The 21,041-nt window shown below is 39.4% G+C and overlaps 1 protein-coding gene across 1 annotated transcript in view; it reads left to right on the top strand.

Annotated features, from left to right (window-relative positions):
• The window catches only part of MCTP1 (multiple C2 and transmembrane domain containing 1), a 252,660-nt gene that overhangs the window by 90,986 nt on the left and 140,633 nt on the right, over nt 1–21,041 (top strand). The window contains 2 exon segments of the mRNA XM_066181289.1: nt 11,287–11,457; nt 12,873–13,003. Coding sequence (XP_066037386.1) covers nt 11,287–11,457; nt 12,873–13,003 — 302 coding nt within the window.

The raw sequence follows: 21,041 nt of genomic DNA, 5'->3' as shown, positions 1-21,041 counted from the left end.
TCTCATATAGGCCTTCTCGGTTAATTTCCAGAACTATTCGACCACAATCCTTGATTCTGGTATCTGTTTATGTTTGTTTTGTTCCCTTTTATATCGGGTAATTTTGATGTTATGATTCCCCAACTTATTGGGTCCCCTGCTGCCTTTGGTATCGGCAGACAGGCTGTTATTCTACTGGTATTTTGCATTTTTGCAAAGTCTTTGACCAATCCAATCATCACATTTTCAGCCCGAATTCCCTTAGGGACTTCTATTGCCTGTGTCCCTCCTTGTACTTCTCTCTTCATTCTAGAATGAAGAGAAATTGATTGACCCCTCTGCATTCCATATCCCAAAGCAACATTAATCCCTACTGGTGACATTAACATCCATAAAATTAACATTAACCACAATATGAGCATGAGCATGGTTACTGATACCATTTGGAACAGTTACGGATGTTTTATCTTCAGCTTGGTCGGTCCTACAGCTTGTACAGCCCATGATTGTACTCCATGAAGGGCCTTTTTCACTCGTGTGTAGTGTATCTAGGGTTCCACTCCAGCCACTTTGTCTGCTGTGAAGGTGGTTAGCAGTACCTGGTGGGGACCAGTCCATCTCTCTTTCAGTGGTTCTTTGTTCCAGGTTTTGATGTACACCTCGTCTCCTGGTTTGATGTCATGGACTGGATTCTCAAGAGTCAGTGGCCTATTCCACAGGACACTTCGAAGCTGTGCTAGAGTTTTCCCAAGAGACAGAACATAGTTATACACATCCTGTTTCCCTGTGATACGTACATTTAGATTGGGGTCAGGAGATTCATATGGTTTCCCATACAATATCTCATAAGGACTAACTGACATTCCACTCCTGGGCTTTACCCGAATCCTCAGCAATGCTATTGGTAAAGCTTGTGGCCACTGCAATTTGGTTTCCTGGCATATTTTACTAAGCTGCCTCTTCAGTGTTTGGTTCATCTTCTCGACCTGTCCACTTGACTGGGGCCTCCACGGTGTATGGAGGTCCCAAGATATTCCCAGTGATCTACTCACCTCCTGTACCACTGTGGCTACAAAATGTGGGCCTCTATCTGATGATATCCCTAGGGGCACCCCAAACCTGGGAATAATCTCTTGTAATAACCATTTAACTGTTTCCTTTGCTTGATTGGTGCGACAGGGAAGGGCTTCCGGTCATCCAGGAAATGTGTCAACCCCTACTATCAGATACTTATATCCCCGAGTCCTTGGTAGCTCCACAAAATCTACCTGCCAATAATCTCCTGGTTCTATGCCTACTCGCATTTTTCCTAGCTGTGCCTTTGGCCTGGCCACTGGATTGTTTTTCAAGCAAATTTCACATTTTGACATTACTGATTTAGCCATTGTTCGCATTTCTCCTGAGATTCGGTGACGTGTCAACATTTTTACCAATGCCTCTGCACCCCAATGACACTCATTATGTTTCATTTGTAAAATTTCTCTCATTACCAAAGGGGGTAGCACTATTTGTCCTTGTGTGGTTACATATCACCCTTCTGCGTTCTTCTGTGCCTTCAGTAGACGTGCCAGTCTGTCATCTTCTACTGTATATTTTGGCTTAGGAGGCAAATAAAGTTGAGAGACATTAAATTTTGATGATATCAATGCCATTGTTGTCTGCACTTCTCGCGCCACCTGGCAGGCTGTCCAATCTGCCTTCCAATTCCCCTCACAAACTTTGGAGTTGCCTGAATGATGTGCTTTGCAGTGTATGACTGCCACCTGTTTAGGCTTCTGTACTGCTTTTATCAGTCATAGGACTGCATCTTGATGTTTAATGTGTGTCCCTTGGAAGGACAGCAGTCCTCTTTCCTTCCATAGTGCTCCATGTACGTGCACTACTTCGAAGGCATATTTTGAGTCAGTCCATATATTGACTGTTTCCCCTTCACTTAGTTCTAGTGCCCTGGTTAATGCAACCAGTTCTGCTCTCTGGGCAGATGTATTTGGTGGTAATGCTTTTGCCTCCACTACTGTATCAATTGTGGTTACCGCATATCCAGCGTATCTGATTCCGTTTTCCATGAAGCTGCTTCCATCTGTGAAGAGTTCCCATTCTGGTTGCTCCAGAGGGATGTCTTTCAGATCTGCTCTAGCTGAATAGGTGTACTCAATTACTTCTACGCAGTCATGTTCCAGTGGGCCTTCCTCAGCTGTGGTACCTAGGAATGAAGCTGGATTCAAAAGTTTAGTTGTTTTTAGTGTATTGTCATCCTGCTCAGTCAGGGTTACCTGGAATTTCATCATCCTACTTGGGGAGAGCCAGTGGCCCCCCTTCCAGGACCATGGTTACCATGTGCGGCACATAGACATCAGTATGTCTTCCCATCGTGAGTTTCCTGGCTTCTTGTATCAATAGCACAGTAACTGCCACCGCCCGCAGACATGAAGGCCACCCGGCACTTACGTTGGCGAGCTGTTTGGAAAAGTAACCTACCGGCCTTGCCCAGTCGTTGGGTCAGGACTCCCAATGCCAGTCTCTGCCTTTCATGCACATATTGCTGAAAGTCCTTAGATCAGGTAACCCTAACGCAGGAGCAGTCGTCAGTGCTTCCTTTAATTTCTGTGAGGCCTTCTTCTTGGGTTTGCCCCAGCTGAACGGCTGCGTCTTCTGAGCCTTGTACAAGGGTTTTGCAATCAGTTCATAGTCCATGATCCACAGGCGACACCACCCAGTCATTCCAAGGAAAATCCGCAGCTCGTGTAGATTCTGAGGTTCTGGAATAGCACAAATGGCTTGGATATGATTAGTACCTAGTTTTCTCTGCCCTCGTGAGATTTCACATCCCAGATAAATCACAGTCTGCTGGGCAATTTGCTTTTTCTCTGGATACCTTATATCCTCCCATTCCCAATGAATTTAAAATTTCAGTTGTTACCTTTATGCAGGTTGCTTCTTTCTCAGTTGCAATCAGGATATCATCTACATACTGGAGTAGTAGGTATTGGTCTCTTGGTACCTGTCCTTCTTTAGTCCAGATTTCCAGTTCCTTTGCCAGCTGATTCCCAAATAGGGTCGGCAAGTTTTTGAAACCCATTGGCAATCTACTCCAGGTAAGCTGAGTCTTTCTTCCAGTTTCGGGTTGTTCCCACTCAAAGGCAAATAGTTTTCTACTATCTTGGTCAAGGGGTATGCAGAAAAAGGCATCTTTTAAGTTAATTACTGTAAACCATTTATGTATCTCTTTCACAGATGCTAGCAATGTATAAGGATTAGCAGCTACTGGATGAATGTCCTTGGTTATCTCATTTATGGCCCTTAAATCCCATACGAGTCTATACTCACCATTGGGTTTCTCTACTGGAAATATTGGAGTATTGTATTCAGACTCACACTCTTCTAGAATTCGATACCTTAAGAATTTATCAATGGTCTTTGCTATTCCCTGTCTTGCTTCTGTTTTTATAGGATATTGTTTGATCCGTACGGCATTTGCACCCTCTTTCAATTCTACGTGCACTGGCTGTGCTAATTTAAATTTTCCAGGTGCATCCGTTTCCCATACAGAGGGAATTACTGCATCTTCTACTTCCTTAGGAATATTAGGAGTTGGTTTTTCTTTTATCATTAAAATCACCATATCCTCTTCTGTTTCATTCATCAAGGTATCTAATGTTACCTGAATATCTTCCCAATCAGGATTCTGGGTTTTCATTATCATCTTAACCACACAGGTTACCTTTTCTGGGTTCTCTCTGTAGGTTCCGGCTGACTGTTTCCAAATTACCAAATTGGCTGGTGAGGTACTTTCACAAACACAGGTGCCTCAGCTCCTACTCCCTGCCTCAGCGGCGCAATAATAGTTTTCTTTTGCTTGCCCGATTTTAATATGCCCTTTCCTGCCTTAGGCCATGCTGGTGCCAGTCTTCCTCATGTGCAATGGGCTATCGGGGGATTTGATTCTTCCTCACTATCACTATTTTCCATTCCATCCCTTCTGCACCCCCCTCCCTTTTGTCCCCATCCCCGTTCCACAATTAAATCCTGATTATTACCCGGGGAAGGAGAGGCTGATGATTGTGGCAAAGGAGAGTTTGAGGAGGCAGAGGGGACAGGAGCTAGTAATGGAGGCGTAGGTGGGAGAGGAGGGTATCCCTGAGGAGGTGTCAGTGGAGGGATATAGTTTTGAGTAGGGGTTGGTGGGGGAGAGAGATAGTCCGGAGGAGATGGCACAAGCAGGGAAGGAGTAAGGGAATCAGGTGGGGTGACAGGGACTGCAACGGAACTTGCTGCTGAAGCATTAGTAAAGACGATGGGTCCTATTAACAAATCAGGGTCCTCATCTCCCCCTCCTTTTCCCAAAACCAAGTGTTCTATGCAGCGCTTGTCTTGGACGCAGGCCAGACACTGATTGTTTTCAAGGACCAGTGCTTGCAATTTGCACTCTCTTAACCACTGAGGTTTCTCTCTCAGGTAAAAGAATAAATCCGCATAAGGAATTTCGTCCAACTTTGCCTCTTTTTTACAATACTCCATCAACTGTGATATTAGATCTGATTGCAGCGACCCATTCTCTGGCCACCTCTGATTATCAGACAAAACATAATACGGCCAACATACATTGCAATAATTGATCAATTTATCTTTCCGTAACTCGTGACCAAAATTCCCTTCTTTCCAATGTGCCAACAGACAACCCAATGGAGAAGTACTTGGAATGGGGGCATTGCCCCCTAAAACTCCTTTTAACCTTTTTAGCTTCTCCATATCTCAGCTACATAAAACCACCGATGCTGAACCTGCAGGGCTTTTGCCCTGTCTGATGGCCAGCGCCTAGGCAATACCAGGAACTCCGTTTAGCCCAACCAAGCGTAGGCTTTCGCCCCTGACTTACCAGACCAGACCAGACCAAACCAGAATAAAGCACCTTCCTTCCCTTTCCAGGGGACGTGAGCGGTGGGGGGTCCCGCCCTGATAGTTTCCCCAAGAAGTCCTCGGTAGTGCCGGCTTGGTGGTGATTGGGTCAAGGGTTCCTCAGCAGTGCTCACAGGGTCCCATCTGGGTCGCCAAAATGTTAGTGTAGGAAAAACACATAATCACGGGAGATGATTATGTCGGTGCTTTATTGAGAGCTCTTGGAGCCAGGGGTCTGAGACTCAAATCTTGGCTCTCCGAAACTCAAAACAGACAAGGTTTTATACTTTGTTGTTACGTAAGTATACATGTTAATTATTAAATCCCATTGTTCCATTGATTTTACCCGAGCATGAATTTGTAGCAATCGATTCTCATGATTCTGGTATAAGATTATAATCATATTTGATTATCAAACAATTGACAATCATGTCGTCTATCATATAATGATTAGGTACAGTTTCACCCGACGTAAGTAGAGAACATCTTATTTCCAAGGCCTGTATAGAATCATACTTATCCCCTGCCTCCCCCTTTGATTCGTTACCTAGGCAAAATTATACTTGATTTGGTTGAAATAATAGCATGAGCATAACGTCCTAGCTGCAGTTACACAGGTGTTTGCCTCCCCCAGCCTAGCTACCCTAGAAATCATTTTAACCCTATACTATCAGTATGAGGTTGTTAGCGCAAACTCCATAAACCAGGTTTCACATGGCAGTTGAAACACTCAGGGTGTAGGGCAATGTAGAAATTTCTCAGCTGTAGAAATTTTTATTAGCTTCATCTAGAGTTAAAATAGCCTGAAATCTAAAATTTAGTTGATAAAAAGTTAAGAAAAGCATTCTTTCGTATTCCAGTAATTAACAGTAGTAGTCCATTTAGAAAACTTTTTAGGTTACAATGAAAAAAAAAACAGGATGGAATCATCATTATCACATTGAAGGCATTTCTGTAGCTCAGTGACTAAAATGCTGATGAATTCTACAAGGTCATACTTTGTGTCATTTCTAATGTAGGAAAAGCATTGCAAATGCATGTGACTGGCCCTTGCTTTATTCATTGTTTTGTACATAGAACTAGCAGTTGTATGTACTGAAATTCTGAATCTTAATTTCACATTGTTCATCCAAGCTCTGTGGGCATCCTAGAGACTGGGGAAGAATTCTGTTTACATGAATTTACAGCAGTAATTTGCAACACTGACTTCGATTCACTTTGCTGTATTTTTGCATCTGTGCTCTGTTAAGTGATGGAGAGAAGTATTTTTCTGTATTTTTTTCACTAATTTTTTGATTGATATTTTTTTCAAGCTGTCCAGTTTTAGGGCAAATTTGGGAGGAAACTCCCAAAGGGGTCCCTCTAGAAAGCAGAGTCAAGTGACCCTTCCTCCAACTGATTTGGGAAAAGATTTTCTTGGAGAAAAAATGGAAAGAAACTGTTTATTTAGCGAGCAAAGTATTCACAAGCATAAAAAATAATGGTAATAAAACAATGGGGTCTCTCACTGTTCTAAAGAGATGGCAAATTCAGAAAGTCCTTGTTGTGGGGTGCAGCTCAGCTCCTCAGTCTCCCGTGTCACTCCTGTGCTGGAAAACGCTGGGTCCCGGGCCCCGGTGGGGCACCGTTGTGAGCTTCTGGTGGTCTGCTGGATTTTCAGTCCAGAGCAGGCTGAGCAGTTCCAAGACACAGAAAAGCCACAGTCCAGGGAACTTCTCTGCTTCAGCTAGCTAAGATAACTAAACTAAAAGCAAAGGAGAGCTCTTTCCCGCTGTCCATGCTGCAGACAGCACATTCTGTGAGAGGGATTGCAGGGGAGTGAGTGCAAGTTCTCAAAACAAACTGCACGCTTTTTTTTTTTTTTCCTATTTGCTCTCGGCACCAGTCTTAATGGTGCAGAACTTAATATCTGGCATAAACAGAACAGATGTTTGGGGGATACAAGAATCATAAAGTCACCCCAGAACATAAGCTTTGAAACCAGTTATTTTTGGGATGGAAGTGCCTCTGCAGGACATATAATGCATTATTGATTTGCTTTTTAAAAAAATTAATAGGTTTGTGGTCAACTGTTCTATTTCTGTCTATTGTGTTCCAGGACTCAGAGGATGAATTTGTCCTAGGGGTGCATGTAATAAGGAGGAGATTTAATAAAAGCAGAGTCTGTTTGCAGAAGCACATGCCAGTGAGAGAGGTAGCTCTTTGCAGGGCATGAGGGCTGATCAATGAAGAAATGAGATTGGGCTGGGAGAGGACAATGTGTGGGGTTTCTCCAAACTGATATGGACTAAAGTTTCAGAAGACGCTTAGTTACCCAATGATAAACAAAAATATGAGGGGAATTTCAAAAATTCCAACAAAGTGCATCTCTTCTTTAGACAAAAGCAATAGTTCATCAACAATGTGGGATTGATTATCCTGGGATCGGTGCCCAGATTCTGACTAAGCCTAGTTGGTTTCCCATCCTTTAATGTTATCCAGAAATACCTGAACTCATGCAGAATATTAAGTCATGTTTATTAGATCATCTTTCAGCTCTGACATTTGGCTGGCTGTATTAATCTGATCTAGCAGAGGGTGCAGTTCTGTCAGATGATTCTTTCCTGTTGATGCCCCTAGCCCACCCACTCACTACATCACATTTACACAGAATAGGTGGACACACAAAAGCTATGTTTTTCACATAAGAAAATGCTGGGTTTGCATGCTCTTTATTAAGCATTAAAGCAGTGTGTGGATATGAAAATATGTGGGTTTTTTCTTTCACAGGTAGCTTTGAGCATCCTTTGTCATGAAAGACTCCTTTTCAGAAGTCCAATTTAAAGTTCCTTTTGGAAATAGAGAGAGGGAGAAAACCTCATTGCATGCAGGCTGCAACTTACCCATCACCCCCTCTCTTTGGGGGGTTTAGAACATGTCAGGTGGGAGTCACCATGCCTGTATCCTGCACAAAAATGTGAATGATATAAATAATAGTCCCACATCAATGATGGTTGTGGACTGAGACCTTGATCTTGCTTCTTTCCAAACTGTGGCATTATATATGAAATTTGTAACTTCCCACCTTTTTACAGACAAATGAGCAGCTGTTCAGTTTGGGGTGTTTTTTTGGTTTGGGGGTTTTTTTGTGTGTGTGTGTGTGTGTGTTTTTTTGTTTGTTTGTTTTTTGTTTGTTTTTGGGGTTTTTTGGTTCTTTTTTTTCTGTTTGTGGCACAAGAATGAATCTAGGCTGCAATACTCACTACATGCTTTCTGAGAGAAACAAGTTGCCTAAGAATAAGCCTTGAGAAATTATCCTTCATAGGAGAAATTGAGAAAGATATATGCTCATTTTTTTGTTTTATTCTTGTGGTTACCCGTCTGAATTTGCATCTCACTGTGGGCTGGATTTTACAGGTTTCTTAGATACCTAGAAATGTACCTAGAAGTATGCCTGTCTCACACGGTGAAATTAAATTCATAAGGAAAGAACTTCAAAATGTGAAATCAGTCTTTCCCATTTTTTCAGCTACTAGCTTTTTGTCAAACTTGACTTGAAATCTGAACATTCTTCTTTTGTTTTTCTTCCTACAAGAACCATTATATATATAAAAAAAAGGTTATGTCAATATATTATCTGTAATTTCTGAGAATAACTGTGGTTTTGACTGGAAGAAAGGTGTGTTGGATTCCCTTCAGTCTTGCTTAGAAAAAAGAAAAGTGCCAGCTGGAAGTTACTCTCGCTGGAGAAGGCCATATAGCCTATGCCTTTCCAGGAAAGGAGATATGTCCAGGAAATCTCAATAACTTTAGCTCCAGTGAGCTATACCCTGACTCTTTCAGTACCTCTCCCTTTTGTTGTTCCATGTATCTGTGTGTTACCAATAAAAACAGAAACGAGCGCTGCTGTGGTCCACATTCCTTGAGGAAAAAACAGTCACAACCAATCAATACCTCTTTTTAGCAGCTGGCTTTTTTTCTTCCAGCATGGGAAGACATAGTCTCTGGAGCTTCACTTTCAGTCAAGGTGCCACTGGGCTCTGCATAGCGCTCATTGACTGAGAGACGTGGCTCTGACCTGGGAAAGCTTCCCCCAGCAGCACATGAATGCTTGTTCTCCAGTCTCTTGCCTGACTCTTGTAAACTCCTGTCTGACCTGCCTGTTTTTTGACACCCAGTTCTTCGTCATCAAGATCTTTTCTTGCTACCTTGTGTGGAAATTACCCCCAATGATGAAACTCCAGACTGGTCAGAAAAAGTCACCTTTCTTGATGATGGGACAGATGCTCTAGTGCAGCAAATTACTGTAAGAGCTGCTGAAAATAGGGAATTTAGATCAACTATACTCTCTACATTTTTCACTGTCACGCTGATAAAGAAATAGAGAGCTATGCAGTGTGCTTAAGATTTACTTCAAAAGAATTGTAAATGAAAACTCATGATAGAATCCTGGAAATCATATTCAGCTCTTTAAATACCCCCAAGAATTGTATATTCTTTGCAGAAGAAGTCTCAGTCACTGCTTTTTTCCCAGTATAAAATATCTTCCTAAACATGTATGGCCTTTCTGTATCTCTCATCATCTTGTGTTCAGGACAGAGTCAGTGTTGGTTATTTTTATCCAGTCTTTCTTTTGTTCTAAGCTTTCTCAGAAACTGGAACAAGAAAAAGAATTACTTCTTCACAAGTCAAGTCTTTGGCAATGTTGGCAGTACGCCCTCAAAGAGAGATGTATTTGTGTTGAGAAAAAGCTTGAAGTTTATATAATGATCCCAAGTTGTAAATGAAATCTCTTCTGGCAACTGATTTTCCCAATTCTGCCCTAATTTTTGTAGAGAGTCTTTCTGATGTCCCACTGCTGCTTGCTGTCGCAGGTTAAGTTCAAGATTATTCCACACACAGTTCCTTGTTTGCCTTTGTAGAAACAGCAAGTTTGTGAGAAGTTTCTCTGCAGTCAAATCCTTCACTTCAGGAAGAGAAACCCTTAATAAATATAGTGAAATATTTTGGGAATAACCATACTACTTGGAATGGACAACATTAGAAAACACAAATGCATGCCAAAAAAATACCTGAAACACTGCAAAAAGTATGTTAATCAGATTTGCTCCAAGCCCACTGGCCACAGTTCTCATGTCTCTTCTGTCTGGAGGCTGTGTGGGTGTGACTATAATCCAGTCTAATCTCTGTCATTTTCTCTGGGTAATAAAGTAAAACCCTTGTCCTTGGCACCTGCATAGCTGTAGCCACCCAGCTGAGTTTACCATCTAAAAGACTCAAACCAAACCTGCACTGAAACTGTCTTACAGACATAGTGGACGTAAGACATAGAGGGATGAAGTCAGGCATGCAAGACCTGTATGTGTGGAGGGTTGCTGAGCCCACAAAGCTTTTGTTGCTCAAATTACATTGCATAATAAAGCAGAGTATACATGCAGAGTTGCTTTTTTGATTCCTAGAGAAAATAATTTGCAAGTTTAAATATTTTTTAGCTGTCTAGTATTCTGATTATGGATAAGGTAGCCTTATATGTATAACGTTTCAGAATAGAAGGGAGATCCTTCACCAACATTTCTTCTCAGATGCACGCAAGACACATTTGCCTTTCTTAGGAATGCAAAGGTGATTCCCCAGTTCTGGTACATTGTATCCATTGTACCTCAGAGCAAACTGGAAATGATCTCAAGTTACTCAAGTTTATGTCCTTCTCCTCTCAAACCCCCAGTGAAGTTCATTGACAAAAGCTGTAGTTGCCTGGTTTGTGTGTGTGAATCTTATTTTAACCCCCAAAATCAGTGATTGAAGGTTCACAAGTCCACAAGTCTCTACACAGTTCTGTACAGAGGTTCTCTTGTTTTCAAACTCTTGAACTTACGGTACTTCTTAATAGTAGTACAGCTACTATGGTGCTGGTACTTAATTCGTGTTTCTGAGAATATGACATCATTTCAGAGTCAGAGATAGAGGAGTTTATTGATTTTTTTTTTTCATTGATCCATGTGGGTTTATATTATGTTATTGTGAAGAAAGTTTATATTCTCACTGGGGTTTTATGTTTATAAACATAGAGTGTGTTCAAGTTCATTCAGCCATATGCTACTAATAGAAGAGACTTTCTAACATTTATTCTATCAGCAGAGAAAGAAGTGAAGCAGAAACAACACCCTTTTTAAAGAATGAACATTTCCTTGAGCAGCATTTCTTCTGCTTGCTTCTACAAAAGCAGCAAATGACATTACCTGCATAATTGTCACTATTTTATTACTCTCCAAGTAATTCTTTGCAATATAGTTTACATATGTACTGTAAAATAGCTTCAAAATGGCTTAAGGTGGTTGTTTTACATTCATTGTTACATGAAACAGAACATGAAAAAGCAGGGGGAAGTTTTGGAATTGTATTAACTAAATCTATGCTTTTGTTTCCCTAAAGTTTCAGACCCAGAGCTTACGTCTCTCAGACCTGCACAGAAAGTCTCAGTTATGGAGGGGAATAGTTAGTGTTACCTTAATAGAAGGTCATGAACTTAAGGCGATGGATGCAAATGGGCTCAGTGATCCTTATGTGAAGTTTCGTTTGGGGCATCAGAAATACAAAAGCAAGGTAATCTTAGCTGTGACTGAAATTTTTTTTGAAATGCTTTGTTCCTGTTTGGTGTTTTTTTAGCTTGTATGACTTTTGATAGTGATGGAGATTTATTGTTGTAATAATTACCTGTCAGATCACCTGGAGCTTTGTTTAAATGTTTCTTTTTCTTTCAGTATCAAAAGTAGTACTAGATGGGAAAAAATGTGGGACTGAAAAATGTGGGTTTGCAGGGACACACACCTAATGTTCCATACAGACTGTGTTGGCTTTTATTTACTGTTAGGGGTCATTCATGGCAGGGAAGAGAAGCAGAGTGATTCTGACAGGGTCTTCCTGGCTTGATGCTAGGTCCGTCTTTGTGTTGTCTAATCCTCAAACCATGTCATACTTATAAGCTCACTTTCCTCTTCATGTCCTTAATAAAAAGTTTCATGAAAGTTTTCTTCATGAGCTTCACAGGTAGAAAGGATTGATCTGAGAGATAATTACTGTGAACACTTGCTTGGCTTTCTTGCTATTTTTTTTTCTCTTGGTCCCTACCATTTTGAAAATTGCTGTTTAGGGAAGATGCTGATGATGCACATGACCTTCCTGTCTTGAAAGCCATGACAGTCAGAGTGGTTTTCATGGTCAGGTGGTGGGTAAATTGAGGAAGAGGGCAGGAACATTTACTTGACGTATTTGTAGACCTCTGAGCCTACATTAGAGCTTCTTAATCTGAAATTAGAAGAAATCAAACTTTGTGCTTTTGTGAATAAAAAATTTTCATAATCCTTCCTGAATTTTCTTTTTTTTCAGGCCCGTTGAACTAGTGGTTGCAGGGAGTAGTGTTTGCTCATTTGGGATTTTTACCTGTTAGTAAGAAGTAACTGACTGGACTGACAATGATTAAGAAAGCTGCTTTCATCAGTTTCAAAGGAAAGGAAGTAAAATACAGTTTTGGAAGTGAACTAATTTTATTCCATAGGAAGTAAACCATTGTGTCATGTTTTTCCCACTATTATTGCAGCTGGGAAAAAAAGGATATAATACAATTGTTTGTTTAAGTATTGCAGTCACCATCTATGTGTTATTGCAGGTGCTTTGTTTACCTTTGAGCTCAGAAACATAACTTTAGAGCTAACTGTCTCTTCACAGAGGCCATAATTTTTCTACAGAGAAATGGCTCCATTCCCCGGACAAATCCTTTGTTCATGAGGCTTTTGAAGGTGACAGGTTGCAGGATTCTGGAGGTTACTGTTACATCAGAGAGGCATGAGAGAACTGGCTAGTAGTCTTTCCTAATTACCTTTTTTTTATTCTCTCTGCTTGAGATATTGATACTGCAGACAGAAAAAGATTCCTGAACAGACTCTAAAGATCAAATTTACAAATTAAGAAACTGTATGCCTATGCAACATAATACAACTTTCTGTTTGTTCTCCCTTTAGATTGTTCCGAAAACTTTGAATCCTCAGTGGAGGGAGCAGTTTGACTTTCATCTCTATGAAGAACGAGGTGGAATTATTGATATTACCGTGTGGGACAAAGATGTTGGCAAAAAGGATGATTTCATTGGCAGGTTTGTGCAGTTCTAGCCTTCTTGATCCATGGGGAGGAAAGAAGTCCATGAGAGAGGATGATTAAAATGAGCCTTGCCACTGAAGCAGTTTCTTATGACCATTTGTGCTTGGTTTCTTTTTTGTTGTTTTTTTTTTGTTTTTTTTTTTAAGTTCGGGGAGGATTTTCTGCAATGCTCCAGTACAATTTGCTGCATTGGTGTAATTCTTCACATTGATGATGTAATATAATTTTTATTGACCAGTAGATGGCAGCTTTTACCAATTGATAGACTGAGGTTTTCAAAATGAAAATCCCCTTTTTAGAGCAATCACCATGGTGCAGGAGGTTCCATACAGCAACATCCAGCTTGGAGGAAAAACAACTCTTGATGTGCAAAACCAAATTTATGTAACAATCTTCTTGGTAAATGAAAATAGAGTTGAAGGACTGCACACATATTTTGGGACAAAGAATCATTCACCTAATTCATATTCAGGAAAAGTTAATCTGTCTGGGAGTTCAAGAAACAGTTTATATTTGTATGGCTATGCTCCATTTTACAGAATAGGAGGTGGCATTAACTGTTAGCTAATAGTTAACAGTTAACAGGGGTAAAAATATCTTGTGCTTATAGCCACTACAAAGTAGGTGCTATTTGTTTACTTCATATTTTCCTTGATATCCATGCAGCCATAATAATAGTGTTAATTATTAATCCTATATTTTTGATTGTCTTTACTGTAGGTGCTTTCACTATCACTTTGACATGTTATCGTATGATAACTATCAATATTTTCCTGAAGTAATGTATTAATTTAGTCCTATGTCAACATGGTATATACCTTGGGACATTTTTCCAGTTTTCTTTTTCATTTTAACCTTCCTGTGAAAATCTGGTAAGATTCAAAGTTTTCATGAGTGATTTTTCAGAGCATTGTCATCCAAGCACCACTTGCTGAAATCTTGCTGCTCTTGATTTTTTTGACCTCTCTGTCGGTGTTCAGTTTGTCCTTGCAGACACTCTCTCATTTCACCTTCTGTTGGTCCCTTATCTCTGGTAATGTAACTTGCAAAAAAATTCTCCTCCAAGGAGATTTCCGTGAAAAACTGTCATATGTCAAGCTCAATCTGAATACGAAAATAGGTCTTAATATTCCCCCTCCCTAATATTCATTTCCAGTCACTGCAGATAAAAATCACCAACACCTGACAGCTCCACTTAATGCTGACCTCTCTTCCCCAGTTTCTCTTTTCAAGGCTGTCCCTAAAAGCTGGAAATGTTTTGGTGCTCACACTACAGACTTGCTCTGTGTGTGTGTTATGGTAAGTGTGAATTAGTTTTTAAAAGCACAGCTGAGCTGTGCTCCATGACTAAGGTTCTATGGCTTTCAAGATATACATAATAAGTTGAATATTTTGATTCAGGTTCCAGAAGAAATGATAATGAGGCTGTGGGAGGGAAACAAAACACTTCCTGGTAGCATTCTGTCATTGCTCAAGAATGGAGGGTAATCCATTTCATCTTGCTGTGATCTTCCTGCTTGCTTGAATAATGTGCAAGCAGCAGCTGTAATGTTATATAAGAATATTTCTATTAAATGCAAATGAAAACAACTGTTTCTTGAAGATGTCCTGCCCGGCCAAAATATGCCTAGGGAGAAGGCACACTAGATTGATGAACTGACCAAACTGAGAAAAGGTTTCCCAGGTGGAAGGTAGAAGGGAAAAATTCCAGGATCTTCCTGGAAAATAGCACAGAAAACCTGTGTTTTTTCTGTGCTAACCTCAGTTACTTGCAAATTCTGTTTCAAACCAGAATGCTGTAAACTCTTCCAGAATGATACCATGTCTCAGCTGCAATTTTGTGAAATAAAATAAGTGGGAAATCAAGGGCATAGGCTTCTGTGGGCCTTGTGTGTATTACTGTCCTTGTTAGGATGCAGCGTGGTAAGGGCAAGTGAAAGCTGGGAATGTGATATGGTAGCAATGATGTGTGCTCAGATTGCAAGGTGTTGGGCTTGCATTTCTAAAGGCAGGAAAATGCAGGAAAATAGAGGAAAGATGTTCGAGATGGTTGAGGACATGGAAGCGAGATTCTGGTTTTGGGGCGGCAAAGATGGAAGTGGAAAGAGTGCCTTGTAAGATCCCGCTGTAAAAGGGAGGAAGATCTTCCTTGTGAGAGGGAGGAAGGTGTGTTAAGAGAATGAGTGACAGCATGGCATCCTAGTTCAGAAAAGTGAAAGGAGATGTCTGTCACAGAAGTAGCATATAGCTCTGTCTTCATCTTGATGCCCAGGCATGTTCAGTATGGCAGTGTCTGAAATGAAATGCTGACTGGTTAATTTCCATTCTTAACTTGAAGCATTTTGTGTTTATAAAATACATTTGAATTTCAATTCTGTACATTCTCCATGAGAGTTTAAAGGTTGTAGCACCTTGTGAACTTCCATCTCAGAATATTCTAAAAAACCCCAAACCCTAGAACCAATTCAGTGTTTATTTCAGTAATTCAAAAGATGGGGAAAAGACCTCATACAAGAGCTTTGAGGAAAATGTATTTCCAATCATGCACTGATTTGTATGAGAAAACACTATTCTTGACTAGAACCGAGCTGCATTTTACAGGAGATAAATTCTGCCATCCTTCTGAATATAGCGCTTTTTAAAAAAAAAAAAAAAAAAAAAAAACCACAAACCAAAACAAAACAAAACAAAAAACACACACCAAAAAACCCCACCAAAAAAACAAAAACAAAAACAAAAACAAAAAATGAAAACAAAACAAAACAAAAAAAAACAAAAAACCCACCAAAAAACAAGAAAATCAACATTCCTGGACCAAAAAATGAGGTCGAGAAGTTCTTTTTGTGGAAAGCACCAGGAGCTAAAGCCACATGGACCACCTTCTTGCATTTAAAGAAATGTATAGACTTGCATAAGAGGCATTTCGTATTGCTTCATCTGGTAAGTAGAAATTTGTATGTGTGTATATTTTTCAGTGTGAATATATTTAATATTCATGTGGTTTTGCTATGAGCAAATAATTTATGTTCTATATTGAGTTAATATGCTCCTGTGATTAAAAACGTACTGCAATAAGTTTATGTAGGTAATACTAAGATCAAAATGAACGTGATTTTAATCGTCATGTAATTATTTAGCTTTCTTACCATTTATGTTTTTGAAGGCAATTCTGACTGTCACCTTTACGATAATCAGTTAATAAATCTTCATGACTGTTACACCTTTATGCATAGCACTAATCTGAACAAATGGGCTGCTGACAGCTGCAATAAATTGCCAAGAATGAGTGCTGTCAGAGAACAAGTTGTTTCTATGAACATAGAGAGTAAGTAAATCCCATGTCATGCGCTTTTATTCAGCTGAAGTTATTTGCAATCCAGTGCAGCGGGATTTATAGCATTATTAATTGGTATGAAAAATGCACATTTATTTTGAAAAGGACACTGACTTTTGCTTTTATTTTGTGTCAGGAAATTACTGCTGACTATATCTATATCTATTTTCATAAGTATTTAGAGGTGCTATTGTCTTGCTTCCCATTTGATGCAAATTAAGGAAAAAAGACCTTGTATGTAGCAAATTCATTAAGGCTGTGTATTAATTTTATCTATAGGAAAATGGATTTTCCCATAATCTGTCTAAATATCGACACAAATATTCAGATTGATTTTGTGAGTATCCATATAATGGATGTTATGAAATACAAAAGTTAAAATACTGAAAATTACTTATTTAAGTTTATAATACCTAATCTGCTATGCCTCATCTGTTTAGGGTTTTTTTGTGGTGTCACAACCATAGAGTGGTTTTCGGGTGTACATAAATACAAATGGTATGCGACTGTGATTCTCCAATTAATCTGAAAGCATGGGAATATGCTATCAAATTTCTAAATTAAAGTGAGATTTTATTTTAAAAATACAAAATTTTAAAGTGTTTATGGTTCGGGGTTTTTTCCCCCCACTGACATTTTTGTTATTTTGCTGTGAGGACTGAGCATTATCATAGTGAACTGAGCTGGGTATGAGTACTCTAACATGCATGTAAACCTGGGTGAAGGACACTAAATATGCTACTGCAAGTGTTTCTTTCCAGATCTTTTTCTAGAGGTGTTGTGGAGACTATGATTTATATTAAAATTCTGGCAATTTTCTGTTGCCCTAGAAGAAGGTTTTGAATAGTATTTGTGAAGTCCATGTTAATATTCAAATTAGTTTAATGTTAATTAAAATTAATGTTTAAAATGTTAAAATGCAATGTCTTGAAGTTTTCTCAATTTTGCAGAACTCTATAAACAAGATGGCTTCCTGTGGAAATGTAACCAGTACTTTATTACACTTGTGTTTCAAAATATTTTTTACATTGCAGTTTGAAAATTTCTGCATGTGGAACTTTGAAAGCTGTATTATAGTAAAAATTTAAATGTAATGGTCAATATGCTGTTGTAATTGTGACTTGAACCATGTGCACATGTGAGTTACAGCAATTCTGTGCAAATACAGAAGAGCACACAACCAGCAGTCTGTGCGTATAATCGTTTGTTGATTATACATGACAACTAAAGTTAAATGAATTGCAGATGCATTTCTTGATGTAAAATAAAGATTATGCCTGAAGCACTAAAATGTAAAAATGCTACTGCCAGGTCTGCCTTTGAAAAATCCTGTGATGTGCTGAGCCATCTCCATTTCTGATTGTTATCAAAAGGAGACAGATGTAATACTGCATCTCAAAATTTGGCCTTTAGGTATTCCATACCTTATTTACTCCTATCTCAGCACATCTTTACTCTGCTAATGCAGAGGCACTTCTTTTCTGCTAGAAAGCCAAAAGAGTTTCAGTTTTTGCTCACAAATCTTTGTAACTTGGTCTGACTAGATACTTTATTATTTATAACTCTTACTGACAGTTTTTATTGTCGTGTTCTGACATGAAATTGATAGCATTCTCCAACGTATGCTGAGATACAGAATGCTGCATGCAAGCTGGGCTGTTTACAAATCCTTCTCCTGACCCTATGTCTTCTCACATATGGAAGTCTACTTCTTGAAGAGTAAAGGAAGGGAGGAGGAAATATGGAATGGCCAGTTTAGACATGAGGAGCATGACAGTGTGTAGAAAATGGTGAAGAGTGCAAATAGGGTTTTGTGACAATTTATGAAAGGCACAGATTGGAGCTGTGTGAAAGCTCTTGTAAAATTTCTTGGGCCAACTAGTGAGGACAGAACTATATAGGGAGACATAATGTTTATCAAAGCAATAGACTGATTTAGCAGATGAAAGTGTTAATTTTGCTGCAGAGAAATTGCACCAGTGACAGCACTAACAGTCTGTAGTATGTGGTTGTGCCATGGGGACAATCTAGGAAATATCACATCAGAAACCAATTGTAAGTAATTTCTGCCTGTGCAATATCAAAAGTAAATCTGTAATTTTATAGTGAAGAACTATGCTTAGAAAAAAGTTAATCTGTCATTTCAAAATCCATCAGCAGGTTATTGTAGCATGGACTGTATTTCCTTTAGCAAGCAATAAATAGTACTTCTGTATTCAGGCATTGCTTGGTGACTGGTGAAATTGTATTTCATAGAGCTCTCAAATTCCTGCTACTGTGACTGACTTACCCCAAACTGCAGGGCTCTTTCCTGCCTTGTCTCTGTTGCTACACAGCAACTGACAGCCTGTTCTTCAAGTTCTGGTGAGGTGTCCTCTCCAGCTGCCCAGCGATCCTCTCCAGCTTCCCCAGCTAAGCACTGCTCTTGCCCTTTGTCAATGTCCTACTTAGCTGAGATACTGTCTCCTACCCCTTTGGGAGCTTTCCTGGTTTTCAATCTAACACCTCTATCAACCACTTACCACAAGCATCATGTGGAGTGCATAATTTAATTTCTTTCTCATTATCTGTACAGTTAAAAATGTCACGCTCTGATTCTTTCAAGAAATTCACATTACTGCAGTCAACACTCAGTGTTTCTGATATGTATCATTTTCTGCTAGTGCTTTGCAAAATTCTCCCTTGTCTTTTGTTTCTTGGATTTACTGGAACATTTTACTGTGCTCATAAAGGATGTGGAGTCTCACAAATTGTAGCAGTTCATGCCTTGCTGCTTCTGATGTGTGTCCAGCTCAGTTCTAATGGTGGAATCACACAGTTTCCTCTCCTTGGCATCCTTTGGAGCAGCATAGACCTGGATCACAGTGGAGTTAAAAATCGGTGTTCCTGAACAAGTCATGATGGTAATTAAGTTGCCTGGTTTGTAGCCAAGTGGTGCTTTTCTGTCCCTATCACTTAGGATTGTGCCAGTTCTTCTTTTATGCTTTATTTTGTCATGTGAGAAAACGATCTCACTATCTGCTCTCACTTGCCTGGCCACCTGGCTTTTAAGAGGCCTTCTATGTCATGTCGCTACCTTTGTAATTCATTCATTAGCAAGAATATTTCACCAGGGTGCCAACACAGTCTTATATTCCAGGTTCTGTTAGAACTAAAGAGGGGAGGTGATTTTTACCTGTTAGACATGCTGATAATAAAATACTACATATAGTTCTGCCTTCCACACTTTAAAAAGGATGCAGGAGAATTTCACTGGATCAGAAAAGTTACAAAAAGTCATTTGAGGGCTGTAGGAGATATGTTCCTAGGAAATGTATAGGGAGCTGAAGGTGTTTAGCATATCAAAAGGAAGATCAAGAAGCGATATGATTATACTGTATGAGTTCCTTCACTAGAAGAAAACATGAAACACTAAAGGGTTTTTCAACTGGTAAGGAAAGTCATAAAAAGAACCAAAGGCCAGATATATTCAAATTAAAAATAAATCTGAAATATATTTCTAAAATTTTGTGTCATTAACACACTGAACACAGTTTCAGACAAGTGGTAGATACCCCTTGAACCTTTAAATCTTCCACCATGGCAGCTGTACCCTGTTTTTGAGCAATTCATCTGTGATAACTTTGGCACATGAGCTTGATGCACTTTTGTGGTTTTTCTCCCTTCTGATCTCTGAAGACCTGAAAATCCAGCTACACATGGTGTCTGGTAGTGTTCACATGCAAAACTGATAGGTGGGATACATGCCCCTACGCCTCTTTACGAAAGGCAAGGAAGACAGGGAAATCGTTCCAGTGGTCCTGCCCACCACTTGAAGTGCTGAAACAAGTGTTCACGGAAGGGGCCATACAGAATGGACGACACTGAAAAACTCAAACTGCCCTAAAAACTACAGTTACCTGCAATGTGATTTATAGTCATGCTTGGAAATCTGTCTGTGGAGTTAATAGCAATTTTTTGTCATTAATTATTCAGACTGATCTCATTACAGGTGGAAAAAGTCTTTGCCTTTACCAGCTGCATGTAAATAATAATTCCTTAAGAAAGAGGATTGTACAAAGTTAGTGTTTTCTTGTATTTTCATTGTGACAGCTGCTGGTCATATGCAGCTTACGGTCTTCTCATAATGGCTGTGATTTTTGATGGTCCTCAATTTGAGAAAACAGGACAAAAATTTCTCATTCATTCTGCACCAGTTTCTCATAACATACAAGTTCGCCTTCATCCTCAAAGCATCTTTGTCCTCCGTAGGGACACAGTTGTAGGAAACAAATGTCTTTTTAGAGACCATCTTAACTGATGTAAAAGTCAGCATTGCTAATGCTTTAAAGCTTGGAATACTTTAATATAATTTCAGTAAAATAGAAAGGGACATTGTCAGCTTGAGCTTTCCAAAGATATTTACATTTGGAAAACAGATATTTTCCAAACACATGCCAATTTTTGGAAGTCTTTTGTTAGCTTCAGTCCTTCTAAGGAAGTGTAGTACAAAAAGAGGTTTTGTGGTTTTCTCACTGGAGTCTGTCAAGGTTATTCTAGGATAGAGTTAGTGTTTAGGTAATGCCTTAATAAAACCAGACTTCCTTCACTTTTTTTGGTCCAATACAAATAGCTGGTGAGGACAGAGGAGAACAAATAAAAAATAGTTTAATTTTTTTCCCTCTTTTTTAGGATAATTTCGCATGAGATCAAACGAAGT

The sequence above is a fragment of the Chamaea fasciata genome, unplaced genomic scaffold (assembly GCF_029207755.1).
Source record: "Chamaea fasciata isolate MVZ Bird 193981 ecotype frontalis unplaced genomic scaffold, bChaFas1.0.hap1 SCAF_4, whole genome shotgun sequence".
Classification (NCBI taxonomy): Eukaryota; Metazoa; Chordata; class Aves; order Passeriformes; family Sylviidae; genus Chamaea; species Chamaea fasciata.
This window is presented reverse-complemented; position numbering and strand designations above follow the sequence as displayed.